The 19,999-nt window shown below is 38.9% G+C and overlaps 1 protein-coding gene across 19 annotated transcripts in view; it reads left to right on the top strand.

The window, feature by feature from the left end:
- ZNF462 (zinc finger protein 462) overlaps positions 1 to 19,999 on the top strand; it is a 154,821-nt gene that overhangs the window by 119,354 nt on the left and 15,468 nt on the right. For all 19 annotated transcript variants that reach the window (XM_028835009.2, XM_001109263.5, XM_077966628.1 and 16 more), the window contains one exon: positions 5,621 to 5,844. In XM_028835009.2, coding sequence (XP_028690842.1) covers positions 5,621 to 5,844 — 224 coding nt within the window. The remainder of the gene's footprint in view (positions 1 to 5,620; positions 5,845 to 19,999) is intronic.

The following is a 19,999-nucleotide window of genomic DNA, read 5'->3' as shown; positions in this document are numbered from 1 at the left end:
TAGGTCAGATCAATATTTGGTGAGATTGACCATGATGTGATGTGTTTAACTAGGGAAAAATTAAGCCCTGAACTTCTGTTTCAAGGATGAAGTCAGTGGTAGGACTTTTGATAGGTTTTCATTCGTGCAACAGATATTTATTGAACACCCACTATATGCCAGCATGTTTTGTTTTTGGCTTTTTGAAGGAGATTTTAAAATTATTTTTATGTACAGAAAACTGAACAGTATACATTTAACCCAGTTTAGTGGCAAGTTTTTTAGCCTCTGCCTTTTACAGCTTGGCAGTACAAGCCACAGATTTTGGACCAAGGACCTTGCCTCCACGGTGATGTGGGATCTCATCATATCTGTCATTGTAATTGGTCCTGATGGCTTCCACCAGCTTAGCCAAAGCGCCTTTGTCTTCCAAGTTAACGTGTGAAGGCAACAGTAGTGCAGATCTCCCTGTGGACTAGACACCCCAATTTGTCCATCCCCTTGACAATACAGTAGGGGACTCCCTTCTTAGGACTCAGGGCAAGCAGGAAGACAGCCAGCTCCCTGGGATCCACATCATGTGCAGTCACCATTGGTTGAGTTTTCTTGTTCTCTACTGAGCTGGTAAGAGTATTAACTCCTGCTGGAAGGACAGGTGGCCTCTTTGTGGGGACATTCCCTTTGCTGGCAGCTTTCTTCTCAACCCAGGCCAACAGTCTTCTTCTCTTGTTTTGTCTCTAGCCAGCTTAAGCAGTTGAGAGCTGTTAGGGGTCCAAGTCATGGGTGAACTGGTTAATCACGGGATTCATTTTGAGCTGCTTCTAGGGTAGCCCTTTACTACTATAACCAGAAGTAGTGGGAACATTTGACAAAGGGACTAAGGTCCCTTTGGGGCGGGGGGTCCTGTCTTATGCCAACATTCTTAAGCTTTTTCTCAAACAGGGGATTCACCACCCTCTTGGCCTCCTGCTTTTTCATGACAGCAGGAGTCAAGGCCATCTTCTTTCCCTTGGCCTTCTTTTCTCTTGGCGTCTTGGGCAGCTGGAGGAGACAGCTCTAGCATTGTTTCAAGCTGTAGGGATACAGCCATGAAGAGTCAGGCAAGGTTTCTGCACTGAAGGAATTTGAACTTGAATGAGAAGAGAGACAAAAAAACAGGTGAATAAATAGTTTTATGAGGGTATTCCTATTGAGTTGATCACCATTGAAAGCACAATGTTTCATGCATAGCTTTGCCCATATGTGTGTATCTTGTACATCCATAGTGAGCCTTAAAAACTGGCCACAGATTTTAGGCATGAAACACAGTTTTGCTAAATACTTACATTGTAATTTTGGAACCATGAAATCACTGCTATGGGTCTTTAATTGGCATATTAACTTAAAGTTTCTGTTTCCTAATATGTAGACAAATGCTGAATCTGAACCTTGCAAGTGGGAGCCTTGGGAACGGAGGTAGTCTCCCCTAACTTGTCTGATCAGTGTCACTTTTCTTGAGAATAAAGTTTACAGTGAGATTGCCAATCTTTAATTTTATTTAGTGAAATTACATGTTTCCTTTCAACTTCCCCAAATACCTTTGCCTGATAGAATTAGAGGTACGATTTCCAGTTCCTTCTAGCTTGAGGATGGCAGCCTGGCTAACATCAAAACCTCATACTTCCTACCAGGAACTGTTTTGCTTGTGTTTATGTGTATCTGTTTATGGCTACATTTTGGGATGATTGATAATTTAAAAATAATGTTATTTTCTTCATAGTTTTCTCTAATACTCAGACTTTGTCACTTCTTCGCTTTGGTGCAATTTGCATGCAAAGCTTTGGTGGAGTAAAGAACTTCAAATCTCGTTGGCTTCGTGTAGACTTGGCATGTTCTAGGAAGGAAACCCACCTGTGTTGTGGTGTGCCTTTCAGGAAGGATTTTTACTAGATGAATCTGGGCTCTGCAGTGGTGTGGTTTCTCGCCAATGTGAGCAGAAGTGAACCCTCTGTATTGCAACTGTGCAGAATTTTCCACTGACCTCCATGGAGGCTTGAAAGCATGCTATTCTCAGCTCTTGTTGCACCTTAGTACACATGTGCTTCAATGTGACATTACTCTCAGGCCCAGCCTCTTTGGTTTTATGTCCTGCTGTAGCACCAAGCATCTTTTGAGTAGGAGGAGATGAGAGACACAATCCATCTTGTAGTCGAACTGGTGAAGTCATAATATTTTTGCAGCCAGTGCTAGAAGCTGAGTCACAATGAGTGTGATTCAGGCCTTGAGTTTTCACCCAAGGTAATTTTGAGAGGTGTGAAGTCAAAAAGACCCACAGTTGTCACTGCCCCCATAGAAAAAACCCTGAGCACTGAGCTTCTGTAACCAAGGGAGAGCCCAGTCTATACCTGGAACCATTCCAGTTTTTAACTTTTATGTCCTTCATTTGCCTCAAGAATGAATGACCTCATTCAGAAAACACTGTCAGTCGTTTGCCCACCTTTTAAAGTCTGTCTTTTTTTATTTTTATCTTGGTCATGTTAACCATGTTTTTAGAAAGGGGGAAAAGCTAACTTTTTTCTAAAATTAATATCTTAGTAAAAACTCACATAATGAAGAGATTTGGTAGACTGGCAATGTCTTAGTTTGGAAATGGGAAGTTCTAGATTTCAGATTAAGTTAAGCAGGGATTTGACCCTTTCCTCAACTGTAGAAGGTGCTTGAAAGACATTCCGACATAAAGGGTTACCTTAGACATCTGTAGCGTTTGCATTTTTTAAATATTATACATGTAAAGCTTATAAGCACACACATACAGACTGGAGAGTTCTTATCAGGGGTGCAGGAGGAGGGCCATGGCAGGGATCAGAAGACCTGTGTTCCTACGTCACAACTTTCTGCTGAACCAGAGGTGTAACTTTGAGGAAGTAGCTAAATTGATTAGTTCTCAGTTTCCACATCAACACACTGAAGAAAACAGAACTGACTTTGCAGGGTGTCATGCGAATAAAAAGTTACGTCAAGAGCAGAACCACCTAACGGTGCTTGAACCATTGTGAGCGCTGAATAATAGACTGCAGTGGTGTTCACATGAATAATTACTTGAACTTCAGAGTATTATTCTGACTGTTCATGACTTTGTGTAAAATTCACTTGGACACACATAGTGAAATTGGAAACTGCAAAGAAAACCAACCTAAGTGGTAGAGGAATTGAAAAGGAGACTCATAAAAAAAGTTTGAAAGAACTGATTATTAATTGTGGAGAAGTGAAGACTGGAGGGTCACTGAATGACTATCTTTGAGGCGTGCGGGACATCATTATATGAAAAATGATACCCGGCTGTTCTTCATCACTGCAGAGGTCAACAGAACCAAGGCAGGCAGGACAGGGCAAAGCCAAAGAATAAGAGTAGAAGCAGTAGAGATGATAACATATAAATCAGGAACAAAAATGTAGAGAGAGCAAGGGGGATGTAGTCCCAAGGAAGATGCCAGTAAAGTTCATGTCAACACTTCCCATGGACTCCTAAGGTCTAAAGGCATGTCCCCAGCATGGGGGCAGTTCCCCCAGTTCAGCCTGCATGCCCCATCTCTTGCTGTTGACACCAGCTTGTTCATGGGTTCTGTCCATGAGTGCCTTACCCAGCGTAGTTGCAGGTAATGCCTGGCACTTTGCTTAGAGCAGTGATTCTCAACTGAGGTCAGTTTTGCCTCCCCAGAGTGTGTTAGTCTGCAGCATTTTTGGTTGTCACAGCTGGAGAGAAAGGGGTGCTTTTGACACCTAGTGGGTAGAGGCCACAGTTATTGCTAAACATCCTACAATGCACAGGCTGGTTCCCCACAACAAGGAATTATCCTGTCCCAAAATCTCAATAACGCTACTTTTTAGAAACCCTGGGTTACAGGAATAGAATATCCTAGCATGAGCTCCTTAAGATTTACTAGTTTATGCCAAAGCATTTTTTTTCTCCGTTTACACCAAACCATACAACTGAATGGTTAGAGGACTTAAACAGTTGCTATTCTAAAAAAATGTGTGGATTACATTATAATCATGTGTTTCTTAGCTGTCTGCTATACTTGGGTTTAAAAATATTTATATTTCTAAGTAAGCAACTGATTCTTTGTATAGGGAAAATAACATGCATTAGAGCTCCAGGGAGTATGTTGCAGATACCACCTTCCACGCTTCCTCTGCCCAGCATTTCGCTGGCCGATTAATCGCTGCATTCAAGGACTCGCAAGGCAGTGACTGCCCTACAATCAGAGTGTTGTGGTTGAGACTAAGGCATGACATTGGGTGGGGAAAAAATTCCCTAGGGCCTGCACACTGGCCAACAACAAAGGGAGGACTCTGAAGAGTGAGTCGCATCAGCGCACAACGTACCAATGCCCTGGAAATGTTGCTATTCAGTGACTCTGGGAATAAATCATGCTTTCTTGACTTAATAATACATTGCTGTTTCTAAATAATATAAGTATATGTTGTGTGCGTCCATTTGTAAACTTTCTGAGTCTTCTGAAATCCAGACACAGCATGAAAACACACGCTATATTTGATTCTTGCATAAATAGCACAGATTTTAATTTTATCCCAGTTATGGATATCTGGCGTGTGCGCTGATACTCTGGGCAGACTGGTGTGAAATTTAATTTGAGCAGTTAAACACAAGGGTGAGAGAGTGCAAAATAAACAAGCACACACATTTCCAGCCCTACAGCATTTGGTATGTTAACGGGAAAAGCACCCAAATCCTCTCTCTCTTTTATTTTTTCCCTCTGACAATCAGATTACAGACTGTCTAAAAAGACACAAATCCTCCATGTCTCCTGCGCAACCCCACCTCCCCTGATTGTTGCCTGCAGTCATTTCATTTGTGAGCTCTTCATAGTTGGAGTTGGAGTTTTAGTGAATGAAAGTGTACAGGTTTGCTTTCAGACTTGATATTAGATGAGAAATCACCTTAGTTTCAAAAGGAGGGAAGAGTCTCTTTGAGAATACCTTAGAAGGGGAAATGAGAATGGAATTGGAAATAGTGAGAAATAATAGATTTACAGTTAAGCAGACCTGGTTTCACATCTCTGCTTTGCCAAATGTCTATGACCTTTGGAGAGTTGCTTGAAGACTCTGTTACCCATGTGTACTTATTTGTAAAAATGAGAGTAACTCCAGGCTCCTAAAGTTGCTGATAGAAAGGTACCAGCACATGGGTGCCTGGTGAATGTCAGTTTCTTTCCCCCTTGAAAACATCTGTAAGTCCAGCCTCAGTTACACTTGCTGAGGAAGGAAGGCATGCTAATGGTTATTGTCAGTAATCGTTAGTGTTGGTAAAAATTGCAGCTACTTCCATTCCTCCCCCTTGCCTTAATCACCTCCATTCAGGAATTAGCAAGCACCTACTAGCCCGCCCCACCTCTATTTGTAGGTCATTCTGGGTACTGAGTACACAAAGAAGCTTTTGGTCTTAAAAACACCCTCTCATTCCCGAGGAATATGTTGTTTGGGGGTTAGAGGAGGGGCAGTGTGCGTGTGTGTCAGTTCAAGGAACCGGATCCATGAGAAGCAGCAAGATTGGGTGAGTTTCTTCTTACATTCCAAAGAAAGAACATCTGCTTTGCCATCAGTAAAAATTCCCATCTTTCCATTCAATTTGTTTCCACAGAAGAGCGCGTCGTCCCCATCGAAGTATGCCGGTCCAAACTGTCCAAATACTTGCAGGGAGTAGTTTTCCGCTGTGATAAGTGTACCTTCACCTGCTCCAGTGATGAGAGCCTCCAGCAACATATAGAAAAGCACAATGAACTGAAACCTTACAAATGCCAGCTCTGCTACTATGAGACCAAGCACACGGAGGAACTGGACAGCCACCTTCGGGATGAGCATAAGGTACTTACCAGGGCTTCCTGCTCCTGCCTCAGCACACTTGTGGGGAGGGGCCAAGGGGTATACGCCACTGCATTTAGTCACACCCACTGTGTACCAGATGGAGATGTGAACTCAAAGAGCTTTCAAAGTGAGGTCTAGTGTCTTCTATTAGAAACATAAGGTCATTTTTAAAAATTGTGAAACACAGGTTGGGTGGGAGGGAAATCACCTGTCATTCTACCACACCAGTCCAAATGCTGAGCATTTCTGGTCTCTTTTCTAGACCAACTTTCATTTGTTTTATGTCACTGTGATTATACTATACATAAAACATTATACTTTGCATTTTTTAAAGCTTACTCTAAAAGAAGTATTTTGCTATGTTATTTGAAATGTTAATACATTTTAAATCACAAGGTTTGGCAGTTTCTATAAAGGACCAGATAGTAAATATTTTAGGCTTTGCAGGCCTAAAATGTAGTCTCAGTGTTAATTAAGAAAGCAGCCATGCAGGCGTATCACTTGAGTCCAGGAGTTCAAGACCAGCCTGGGCAACATGGCAAAACCCCATCTCTACAAAAAATACAAAAAATTAGCCCGGTATGGTGGTGTGCCCCTGTGGTCCCAACTACTTCGGAGGTTGAGGAGGGAGGATCACTTGAGCCTGGGAAGTGGAGGTTGCAGTGACCTGAGATAGTGCCACTGCACTTGAGCGTGGGCGATAGAGTGAGACCCCGTCTGAAAAAAAAGAAAGAAAGAAAGCAGCCATAGACAATACATAAATGAGCCAATAAGGCTGTGTTCCAGTAAAAGTTTATTTACAAAAATAGGCAACAGGCTGTGGGCCCACAGTTGCCAACCCCTATTCTGATAGAATTACCTCTGTGTTTCTCAATCATGTAGGTGGTTTCCAATATTTTGCTAACTACAAAGATTTGTCAAGGCATTACCCAGTATGTCTGAACATTTATAAGGATTGTAAAATGTATGTTTTGAGGGGAAGGAGACTCGAGAATGAATACATTAGTACAGGACGTAAAATGGAGGATTTGTGAAAAAAAATCCTCTTCCAGAGGTTTGCCCATCAGAGGGTAGAAATCACACAGGACAACTTCCTCACTCTGCGCAGGGCTCATCTGGCATCTCATGAACTGAGATGATCATTTCTGGTTTTATGTATTGCCCAGAGTACAGGAGAAGCTATAATTAGTATTTGTTTAATGACAAGAGCCTATCAAAATGCTTTTTAATTAGCCAACAAGTCCAAAACATCTATTGAGTGTTTACTGAAGGCACAGGGAGAAGCACTTTTGATATTGTTTGCTTTTTCCTTGCTCCGTATCCTCATGAGTGGAAATATAGCCCTTCTTTTCTGGCCTTACAAACCCACGTTATAAAGAGTTCAGTCTGAATCATCTGCATCCACAGGTTAGAATTGTTCTGTGGGGTGTTGAGAGAGAAGGCTGAGCTTTGTCACCTGTTCACAATGGAACAGTTTAATGGTAACTTCTCTGCTTTGGAATGCATTTATTTTCCAATATGTCTGCCCGAAAAAATGAAGCAAAGAGGAAAAGCCTGAATTACCTCACTTAAAATTTTTCATATCCTTTCTTATTCAAACTTCCTGGGCATTTCTTCCCCAACCTCAAGGGTAAATTACTCATCTTTTTCAAACCAAGCTTTCTATAATTATTCACATGTATCTTATTTACATAACTACCTCAGACCTTTTTATTACAGTGTTTAAGCCTCTAGGCTGATATTTTCAGACAGAACAAATCCGGAAGAAGATTATTCTCTGGTTGTTGCACAATAGCTTGTAAATCACTGGGGAAATCCAGAAAATGTTAGAAACCGTAACAGACTTGGAACCAGAGGGTTCCTCAGCAGTGGGCGCAAGGCTGAGGCTATGAGGATCATGGAAATGAGTTGCTCAGGAACATACGGCCCAATTAAGAGCTTTTGAACCGAAAAGATCTGGATTTTAATCTTGTCTCCACCATTTGCTTCAGCAAGTTACTTAAATTTCTGGGTTTGTTTTCCAGTTTGTAAATGGGAATTGTTACACCTTTCTCAGAAGTTTTGTAAGATTAAATGAAGTCCTGTATTTCCCCCACTTTGAGACCCAATACATTCCTTAGAATATTTGTTAATTGAATTGTGTTCAAATATAATAATAGTTGTACCTATCATAATGGCAGCTGTGTTCCTGAAGACCTAAAACATATTTACAAAATCACTAATTATACTTTGCATCTTAGACACAGTCTTTTTTAAAAATTAATTTTCTATGGAGTATTGGCATACAAGTAGAATTTGGTTACATGAGTATGTTCTTTTTTTTTTTTTTTTTTTTTTTTTTGAGACGGAGTCTCGCGCTGTCACCCAGGCTGGAGTGCAGTGGCCGGATCTCAGCTCACTGCAAGCTCCGCCTCCCGGGTTCACGCCATTCTCCTGCCTCAGCCTCCCGAGTAGCTGGGACTACAGGCGCCCGCCACCTCGCCCGGCTAGTTTTTTGTATTTTTTAGTAGAGACGGGGTTTCACCGTGTTAACCAGGATGGTCTCGATCTCCCGACCTCGTGATCCGCCCGTCTCGGCCTCCCAAAGTGCTGGGATTACAGGCTTGAGCCACCGCGCCCGGCCATGAGTATGTTCTTTAGTGGTGATTGGTGAGATTTTGGTGCACCCATCACCCCCACAGTATACACTGCACACTATTTATAGTCTTTTATCCCTTGCCCCCTTCCACCTTTCCTCCCAAGTCCCCAAAGTTCATTGTATTATTCTTATGCATTTTTGTCCTGATAGTTTAGCTCCCACATATCAGTGAGGACATACAATGTTTGGTTTTCCATCCCTGAATTACTTCACTTAGAATAATAGTCTACAATTTCATCCAGGTCGCTGCACATGCCGTTAATACAATCCTTTTTATGGCTGAGTAGTATTCCATCAGATAGATAGATAGATAGGTAGATAGGTAGGTAGGTAGGTAGGTAGGTAGGTAGGTAGGTAGGTAGATAGATAGATAGATAGATAGATAGATAGATAGATAGATAGATAGATAGATATCACACTTTCTTTATCCACTCATTGACTGATGGGCATTTGGGTTGGTTCCATGATTTTGCAGTTGTGATTTGTACTGCTATAAATATGCGTGTGCAAGTGTCTTTTTCGAATAATGACTTCTCCTCTGGGTAGATACCCAGTAGTGGAATTGCTGGATCAAATGGTAGTTCTACTTTTAGTTCTTCAAGGAATCTCCACACTGTTTTCCATAGTGGCTGTACTAGTTTATGCCCCACCAGCAGTGTAGAAGTGTTCCCTCTTCATTGCATCCATGCCAATATCTACTGTTTTTATTATTATTATTATTATTATTATTATTATTATTATGGCCATTTTTACAGAAGTAAGGTGGTATTGCATTGTGGATTCGATTTGCATTTCCCTGATCATTAGTGGTGTTGAGCATTTTCATATGTCTGTTGGCCATTTGTATCTCTTCTTTTGAGAACTGTCTATTCATGTCCTTAGCCCAATTTTTCACGAGATTGTTTGTTTTTTTCTTACTGATTTGGTTTATTTCATTGTAGATTCTGATATTAGTCCTTTGTCAGTTGTATAGATTGTGAAGATTTTCTCCCACTCTGTGGGTTGTCTGTTTACTCTGCTAACTATTCCTTGTGCCATGCAAAAGATCTTTAATTAAGCCCCAACTATTTATCTTTGTATTTATTGCATTTGCTTTTGGGTTCTTGGTCATGAAGTCCTTGCCTAAGCCAGTGTCTAGAAGGGTTTTTCCAATGTTATCTTCTAGAATTTTTATAGTTTCAGGTCTTAGATTTAAGTCCTTAATCCATCTTGAGTTGATTTTTATATAAGGTGAGAGATGAGGATCCAGTTTCAGTCTCCTACCTGTGGCTAGCCAGTTATCCCGGCACCATTTGAAAAGGGTGTCCTTTCCCCACTTCATGTTTCGTTTGTTTTGCCGAAGATCAATTGGCTATAAGTATTTGGGTGCATTCCTGGGTTCTCTGTTCTGTTCCATTGGTATATGTGCCTATTTTTATACCAGTACTATGCTGTTTTGGTGACTATGGCCTTATAGTACAGTTTGAAACCAGATAGTGTGATTGTAGTAGTCTGTTTTCACACTGCTGATAAAGACGTACCCCAGACTGGGCAATTTACAAAAGAAAGAGGTTTAATTGGACTTATAGTTCCAGGTGGCTGGGGAAGCCTCACAATCATGGCAGAAGGCAAGGAGGAGCAAGTCCCGTTTTACATGGATGGCGACAGGCAAAAAGAGGAGGAAGACACAAAAGCGGAAACCCCTGGTAAACCATTAGATCTCATGAGACTTATTCACTACCACGAGAACAGTATGGGGAAAACTGCCCCCATGATTCAATTATCTCCCACCAGGCCCCTCCCACAACACATGAGAATTATGGGAGTACAATTCAAGATGAGATTTGGGTGGGGACACAGAGCTGAACCATATCAGTGATGTCTCCAGAGTTATTATTTTTGCTTAGTCTTGCTTTTGCTATGTGAGCTCTTTTTTGGTTCCATTTGAACTTTAGAATTGTTTTTTCTAATTCTGTGAAGAATGACGGTGGTATTTTGATGCAGATTGCATTGAATTTGTAGATTGCTTTTGACAGTATGGTCATTTTCACAATGTTGATTCTACCTATCCATGAGCATGGGATATGTTTCCATTTGTGTCATCTATGATTTCTTTCAGCAGTGTTTTGTAGTTTTCCTTGTAGAAGTCTTTTGCCTCCTTTGTTAGGTATATTCCTAAGCTGTATATTTGCAGCTATTGTAAAAGGGGTTGAGTTCTTGATTTGATTCTCTACTGGTCACTGTTGATGTATAGAAGAGCTACTGATTTGTGTACATTAATCTTGTATCTGGAAACTTTGCTGAATTCCTTTATCAGTTCTAGATTTCTGGAGGAGTCCTTAGGGTTTTTGAAGTAAATGATCATATCATCAGCAAACAACGACAGTTTGACTCCCTCTTTACCAATTTTGGATGACCTTTATTTCTTTCTCTTGTTTGATTGTTTTGGCAAGGACTTCCAGTACTATGTTGAAGAGGACTGGTGAGAGTGGGCATCCTTGTCTTGTTCCAGTTCTCAGAGGGAGAGCTTTCAACTTTTCCCCATTCAGTATTATGTTGGCTGTGGGTTTGTCATAGATGGCTTTTATTTCTTTAAAGTATGTCCCTTGTATGCCGATATTGCTGAGAGTTTTAATCATAAAGCAATGCTGGATATTATCGAATGCTTTTTCTGCATCTATTGAGATGATCATGTGATTTTTTGTTTTTAATTCTGTTTATGTGGTGTATCACATTTATTGACTCATGTATGTTAAACCATCCCTGCATCCCTGTTATGAAACCCACTTGATCATGGTGGATTATCTTTTTGATATGTCATTGAATTTGGTTAGCTAGTATTTTGTTAAGGATTTTAGTGTCTGTGTTCATGAGGGGCATCAGTCTGTAGTTTTCTTTTTTGGTTATGTCCTTTGCTGATTTTGGTATTAAGGTGACGCTGGCTTCCCAGAATGAATTAGGGAGGGTTCCCTCTTTCTCTGTCTTGTGGGATAGTGTCAAAAGGAATGGTACCAATTCTTTGAGTACCAATTCTGGTAGAATTCTGCTGTGAATCCATCTGGTCCTGGACTGTTTTTCTTGGTAATTTTTAAATTACCATTTCCATCTCTCTACTTGTTATTGGCCTGTTCAGGGTGTCTAATTCTTACTGATTTAGGCTAGAAGGGTTGTATTTTTCCAGGAATTTATCCATCTCTGCTAGGTTTTCTAATTTATGTGTGTAAAGGTGTTCATAGTAGCCTTCAGTGATCTTTTGTATTTCTGTGGTGTCAGTTGTAATATCTGCCATTTCATTTCTTAATGAGGTTATTTGGATTTTCTCTCTTCTTTTCTCGGTTAGTCTTGCTAATGGTCTATCAATTTTATTTACCTTTTCAAAGAACCAGCTTTTGTTTCATTTGTCTTTTGTATTGTTTTTTGTTTGCTTGTTTCAGTTTCATTTAGTTCTGCTCTAATCTTGGTAATTTCCTTTCTTCTGCTGGGTTCGGGTTTGGTTTGTTCTTATTTCTTTAGTTCCTGAGGTGTGACCTTAGAATGTCAAGTTTGTGCTCTTTCAGTCTTTTTGATGTAGGTGTTTAGGGCTATGAACTTTCTTCTTAACACTGCCTGTGCTGTATCCTAGAGGTTTTGATAGGTTATACCATTATTGTAGTTTAGTTTGAAGAATTTTTTAATTTTCATTTTGATTTCATTTTTGACCCAGTGCTCATTCAGGAGCAGGTTATTTAATTTCTGTGTATGTGCATAGTTTTGAAGGTTCCTTTTTGGAGTTGATTTCTGATTTTACTCCACTCTGGTCTGAGAGACTGCTTGATACAATTTCAATTTTCTTAATTTATTGAGGCTCGTTCTATGGCCCGTCATAGTCTACCTTGGAGAAAGTTCCCTGCACTGTTGAATAGAAGTGTATTCTGTGGTTGTTGGATGGAATGTTCTGTGTATATCTGTTAAGTTCATTTTTTCCAAGGTATAGTTTAAATCCATTGTTTTTTTGTTGACTTTCTGTCTTGATGACCTGTCTAGTGCTGTCAGTGGAGTTTTGAAGTCTCCCACTATTATTGTGTTGCTGTCTGTCTCATTTCTTAGACACAGTCTTTAATGTAATATTTTCACTATGTCATATTATGTTCTTTAATTTTTTTCTCTTCCTCATGGTTGACCAGCTTATTAAGTCCAATGAGCACCTAATTGAGGCTAAAGAATTGCGACTTTCAGCATGCCTAATGATTCTCATGTTTGTCTCAATTGTTAGGTTTATGAGACTCATTACTGAGATAGCAATACTTTTTTTTCTCATTTTCTAATCTTTTTTCCCTACATGATGAGTACAAAATGCAATTTGAATTTTTGAAATAATTCTCCAAGCACTATTTTGTATATAAAGATGGCAGTGCTATTGAAACTGAATTTTTGGCTGACAGCCAGTGGAATTACATGCTGACTAAAAATGGTCATTTGTTAGGGGGAAAGATATACAAACACCTGATTTCAGGGTTCATGAGAGAGGAATGGGGTGTCAGTGTACAATGTACTAAACATAATTATGCTGACAATTCAAATATAAAAGTCAAGGACCATAGGCTAAAACAAGAAATTAAAGGCATGAGAATTGGAAAGGAAGAAACATAACTTTTTATTTATAGACAATGTGATTTTTATAGATAGAAAATCCGCAGAATCTACAAGAAAAAAAAAAAAAGCTACTAGAACGTGAATGAGCTTAGCAAGGTTGCAAGATATAAAATTAATATACAAAAATCAATTATGTTTCTGTATACTAGTAAGGGACAACCTGAAAATGAAATTTTAAGAAGATCAGTTTCATGTACACTAACATCAAAAAGAACAAAAGTCTTAAGAATACATTTAACATGAGAACTATACACTGAAAACTATAGTGCTGCTGAGAGGAATTTATAAAACTAAATTAATGCAATATATACCATGTTTATTAATTGGGAGACTCAATATTGGTAATTCTTTTCGTGCTGATACACAGATTCAACATAATCTCTATCAAAATCCCAGTAGGCTTTTTGGGGGTGAAAGTGACAAACTGGCCCTAAAATTTATATGGAAATGCAAATGACCTAGAATAGCCTAGTGTGGAGAAACGACAAAATCAGAGGATTCACTCATCTTGATTTCAAAACTCACTATAAATTGACATAAGATAGATGCATAGATCAGTAGTGCAGAAGCAAAAGTTAAGAAATAAACCCTCATATATGTGATCAGTTGATTTTCATAAAAGGTGTTAAGGTAATAGGGAAAGGATTATTTATTTTTTAATGGTGCTGAAACAATTGGATTTGTGTATGCAAATTATGTCCCTTGACCTTTACAGCACTCTCTACTCAAAAAATAATAATAATCAAAATGAACCATAAGCTTAAATGTGTGACTAAAACTATAAAGCTTTTAGAAGAATAATAGATTATATCATCTTGGATTAGGGAAAAAAAATTTATATATGATGCAAAAGTTGTGGACAACTGAAAGAAAAAAAGAAGACACCATTAAGAAAATGAAAAGGCAGGCAACAGACTAGAAGCAAATATTTGCAAAGTAATTACCTAACGAAGGGCTCTAACCAAAATATTTAAAGAAATCTTACAACTCAACCATAAGAAGATAAGCCACTCAGTTAAAAATGAGCACAAGATTTGAATAGACACCTTACCAAAGAAGGTAGATATACAAATGGCAAATAAGCACATGAAAAGATGTTCAACTTGATTCACCACTTGGGAAATATAAATTAAAACAATAATAAGATTCTACTCCCCAACCACTAGCTAGCATGGCTAAAATTAAGAAGGCTGATAGTATCAAAAGTGTTGGCAAGGATGTGGACAAACTGGAATCTCATACATTGCTGATTGGAATGTAAAATAGCATAGCCACTTTGGAGCAGTTTGGCATTTGTTTATAAACATACACTTGCCGTCTGACCCATCAATCCTACCTTCACATAAAGTGGATAAATAGATAAAATGTGGCGTATCCATGCAATGGAGTACTACTCAGCAATGAAAAAGAATGAGCTACTGATACACTTAACAGCACTGAGGAATCCAAAAAATGTTATGTGGATAGAAGCTAGACACAAAAGACTACGTATTTTGTAATTCTTTTTTTATGAAATTTCTAGAAAAGGCAACATGATAGAGACAGGAAGCAGCTAAGAAGTTACTTGGGCCTGGAAGATGGGAGCAGGGATTGATTACAAAGGATATGAAGGAGCTTCTCAGAGTGATGAGAGTGTTCTTAAACTGGATTGTGGTGAGGGTTGCACAAAGATATAAATTTACTAAAAATCATTGTTTACTTATAATAGATACATTTTATGGTAGGTAAATTATACCTCAATATCTAAAACGGATGCAAGTTTCCCATAACCCAACACATAGTAGGTCCTCAATAAATGCTAATTTCCTGTAGTCTTTTTATGATGTTCATCCTGAGAACAGCTATGTCAACAAGATACTCAGGATCCAGATTAATGTGGAATAGACTTAGCAATTGGTTCCAAACAGGGATTCACTTTTTTTCCCAGTAAAACAGTGCAGTGCTCATTATATTCTTCTACAAATAGCATTAGGTGATTTGTGTGGTAGGGAGAATCTATGGAATAAACTATAAGACACGTAGAATGTACTTTCAGTTAAAGGATTTCATTAAAAAGAACTGAACATTCAAAACTAGACTTCTGAATTCTGCCTGCAAAGGTTGTAAACCTCAGGAACATCTATAAAGATGTCAGACTATATCATTCACAGACTGGACAGAATCCTGGTACCAGCAAGAAAGGTCCTTAAAGTCAAATATACCATTCCTTCTAAGAAACAAAATCTCCAGTGCACTCAATTTAGGCTGCATGTTTATCCTCAGAAGCCAGAGTACAAAAGGGATAACCATCAGAACTCTCATTTTATAGGTGATAAACACAATCTTTCCTCCTAGATCTTTATCTTTGTTACTAGTGAGCAAGGCATCACTTGTAATCTCTTAGGATCTAAAGTAAACAGTGCAGGTTATTTGAAATTTTATTTTTTTATCCTTTGACTCCCTGTCTGTTTTTAATCTCAGTGGGTCCTCTAGAAGGTTGGCTAGTGTAGGCTCTCCCTCTACCCCTCTCCCCTTTACTTCCCTCTCCCTTCCTTCACTCCCTGCATTCTCTGTCCCCCAACATTCTCCCCTCCAACACATACAGTGAATTATTTATCAGTAATGCCCTTTATTAGCAATACTGTTGAAAGATGAAGATAACGTTTTGTCTTTTTTGAGTCAGGGTCTTGCTCTGTTGCCCAGGCTGAGGTGCAATGGCGCAATCATAGCTCACTGCAGCTTCAAACTCCCAGGCTCAAGCAATCCTCCCACCTTGACCTCCCAAAGTGCAGGAATTGCAGGTGTGAGCCACTGTGCCCAGCCTAAGACAACATCTTTAGGAACCTTAAAGTCATGAAGAAAAACAAACCTTGCATTTCTCACATTTAAAAAATACACATACTTTTTTTTTTTAAAGAAAGTTTATATGCAATACCTTGTTAGTGTTCTTTATGATTCTGAAGTCTCTTTGCTAGTTTAAGGAACATAAAATATATTATCTCTAACTTGTTCTGCTCATAAAATTGTCATGTTCAGTATATTAAATTTAGAAGGATATAAATGGAGCCTCAGGCAGTTGAACTCTTTAAGAAACTCGTATCTTACTTTTTGCCAGTTTGAGGGAAACAGCAAAACATTAAGCTCAGAAGGAATCATCAACATTTTAGTTATTCTAATAAAATTGCTCAGTTTTTTGGACTAGTGAAATCCACAGTGGCCAAAAAAGTCACATAGGACATTTGTTTCCAGAAAAGGAAATGAGAAATAAATGAAGAATCTTTCTCCAAAGATTCTTCCCAAATAAATCATAAGACGAATTTTTCCCAAATTATAAAACACACCTTTGGCCACATTTTTTTTTTGATTGCTTTTTATTTCTGAACTAAATGCTAGCAACTTTAGCTTTATCAACTACAATGATTTCTGCAAGCTGAAGCCTTCTCTAGAAGACTATGCCATTTCATTTCTGCTTTCCCTCATGTAGTTCTGTTTCTTTATTTGTTAACCGTGGCTCTGTCTCTTCCGTGTGTTGTAGAAGACAGAGAAACCAGAATTAGATGAGCAAGAGGTGTGACCATTTTTCAGAGGGGTGTGTCCAGCAAAACCTTAAACAGTATTTCTCAAATAGGCGTTTGAAGATGTTCTTTACCTTACCTTTGAAACCATCCACTAAACTCCCCAGTCAAAAGTCTTCGTCCCAGCTTCTAAGCTTCCATAGAACTTTTCTTCTCCTTTCTTAAGGCAGATTTCTTTATCTCACCTTTCTTTCAAAATCTAACCTAGTGCCCAGCATACAGTAAAGCCTCAGGAGTTGTTTGTTAAATAAATGTTAAGTATCCTGTTCAAATAAGCAAAATGTGGCAGCATCCATTAGCATCTTTTCCCTCTGCATTTTGGGTCCAGGAGATTGACAACTGCTCAACTGGCCAGCCACAAAGCTCTGAGCCTTTCTTAATGATGTCTTTCACCTAGCTTCCTTGAGTACTTGTGTCTGAATTTATGCTGAGTTTCTCCAAATAAGTGGTTTTGTCTGGACTTTTGCTGAGTTAGGTATGATGGTAATATGTTTTCTGATTGTGACACAGTGATTGCAAAAGAAAGTAGATATCTTCCTTGACTTCTGTGCTCTATATCCTTCTGGGTACTCTATCAGCCTTTGTTTTTAATATTCGTAGGCTTTTATTTTGAAAGAAATTCTGAAAGGATGCTACTGTTCTATCCCATCACATTTTGCAATATCACGTTATTGTTAATACTTTTTCTTTGTCCTTCCTGTGTTCAACCAGTATAGCCATGGTAGTTTTGACATACTTTGTGAGTAATTTTGCATTTCGGCAGGTGATTTGCATTATAATGGGAAAAGCTTGAGCTGTGTCATCTGGAGATCTGAGTCCTAACGAATCCTGGCTTTACCACTTTCCTGTTTTGTGCTCTTCACCTACAAATATAGAAGGCAACACATTTACTACACAATGGTCATAAGGGATAAGTGATACATGTGAAAACTACAGGGGTATTTTTAGCACATAATCGATCTTTGGTAAGTATTGAAACAAAATCATTTAGAAAGTGTCCACTCATTTTCTCATTAACAAGCAACTTTATTTCATGGGATGCAAATCTTATGGCAATATTTTATTTTATTATTATACTTTTAAGTTCTAGGGTACATGTGCACAATGTGCAGGTTTGTTACATATGTATACATGTGCCATGTTGGTGTGCTGCACCCATTAACTTGTCATTTACATTAGGTATATCTCCTAATGCTATCCCTCCCCGCTCCCCCCAACCCCACAACAGACTCTGGTGTGTGCTGTTCTCCATCCTGTGTCCAAATGTTCTCATTGTTCAATTCTCACCTGTGAGTGAGAACATGCGGTGTTTGGTTTTCTGTCCTTGCAATAGTTTGCTCAGAATGATGGTTTCCAGCTTCATCCATGTCCCTACCAAGGACATGAACTCATCCTTTTTTATGACGGCATAGTATTCCATGGTATACATGTGCCACATTTTCTTAATCCAGTCTATCATTGATAGACATTTGGGTTGGTTCCAAGTCTTTGTTACTGTGAATAGTGCCACAATAAACATACGTGTGCGTGTGTCTTTATAGCAGCATGATTTATAATCCTTCGGGTATATACCCAGTAATGGGATGGCTGGGTCAAATGGTATTTCTAGTTCTAGATCCTTGAGGAATCACCACACTGTCTTCTACAATGGTTGAACTAGTTTACAGTCCCACCAACGGTGTAAAAGTGTTCCTGTTTCTCCACATCCTCTCCAGCACCTGTTGTTTCCTGGCTTTTTAATGATCACCATTCTAACTGGTGTGAGATGGTATCTCATTGTGGTTCTGATTTGCATTTCTCTGATGGCCAGTGATGATGAGCATTTTTTCATGTGTCTGTTGGCTGCATAAATGTCTTCTTTTGAGAAGTGTCTGTTCATATCCTTTGCCCACTTTTTGATGGAGTTGTTTGATTTTTTCTTGTAAATTTAAGTTCTTTGTAGATTCTGGATATTAGCCCTTTGTCAGGTGGGTAGATTGTAAAAATTTTCTCCCATTCTGTAGGTTGATCTTATGGCAATATTATGAAGTGTTTATACTTTATGATCTTTCATGGGTTTTCATGTTACTGGTAAATTCAGATAGCATTTATTGTGTGTCAAGTGGATGACTCTGCACTGAGCCTATAAAGCTAAATAACAAATGGTTGCTACCCTGGAAGAGTTTATAAGCAACTAGGTGAGACAAGTTTAAACAGAGAAGCACAATTCAGCATGTTACTTGCTTGATAAGAGGTAGTTTTAAAATTAGAGAGGAGCACAGTGCACAAGAAATACAGTTTCATGGCTCAGGTTCCATAGAACTTTAATACTGCCTGACTGGTTTGTTTGGCTGAATATCTTTTCTTTCTCCACCCCCCCCCCCCGCCCAGCTTTATTGAGGTATAATTGATAAATGAAATTGTATAGATGTAAGGTGTACAATGTGATGGTTTGATATATGTGAAGAAAAGGGGAACCCTTGTGCACTGTTGATAGGGAGGTAAATTGGGAGAGCCATTAGAGAAAACAGCATGAAAGCTCCTCAGAAAAGTAAAGATAGAAGTACCATATGATACAGTGATCCCACTTCTGGATATTTAACTAAAGGAAACAAAATCAGTGTCTCAAATAGCTGCTGCACTCCCATGTTCCCTGCAACAGCATTCACAATAGAATAGCCAAGACATGGAGGCAGCCTAATGATCCATTGATGGATGCTTTCTTTAAAAAGTGATACATAAATACACAATAGCATATTATTCAGCCATGGGAAACAAAGACACACAACCATTTGGGACAGTATGGACAAACTTTGAATATCCTTCCTTGAAGCTTTTACAAGAACTCTAATTGAGGTATTCTTATCTGAGAAAGCAAGATTTTTTTACCTGCACTTTTGACCATCTTGCTGTAAGAAATCATAGAGACAATACTTTGCTGAATCTTTCTCCCACTGTTTTCTTTCCCTCATTCCCATTCTGATTTTTGAGGACAGGCAAAGAAGACCTGTCTGTTGAGTAGACCACTTGGTAAGTCAGGGGTTGGGAAACTATGGTGCAAGGACCGAATCTGGCCCACCTCCTTTTTCATATGGTCCACTCTCTAAGGATGGTCTTGATATGTTTTAATGATTGAAAAAGTATCAGAAAAACTGTAATGTGAAATAGGAAATTCAGATTTCATTTTCCCTAAACAAAGCTTTATTGGAAGACAGCCGTGCTCATCCATTGACTTACTGTTTATGGTTGCTTCTGAGCTACAACAGCAATTGAATAGTTGTAACAAAGACTATAGGGTCCAGAAAGCCTAAAATACTTACTTATCTGGCCCTTTACACAAAAAGTGTACCAGCCTGTGTTATAAGTCATTCAA

The sequence above is a fragment of the Macaca mulatta genome, chromosome 15 (genome assembly GCF_049350105.2).
Source record: "Macaca mulatta isolate MMU2019108-1 chromosome 15, T2T-MMU8v2.0, whole genome shotgun sequence".
Taxonomy (NCBI): domain Eukaryota; kingdom Metazoa; phylum Chordata; class Mammalia; order Primates; family Cercopithecidae; genus Macaca; species Macaca mulatta.
This window is presented reverse-complemented; position numbering and strand designations above follow the sequence as displayed.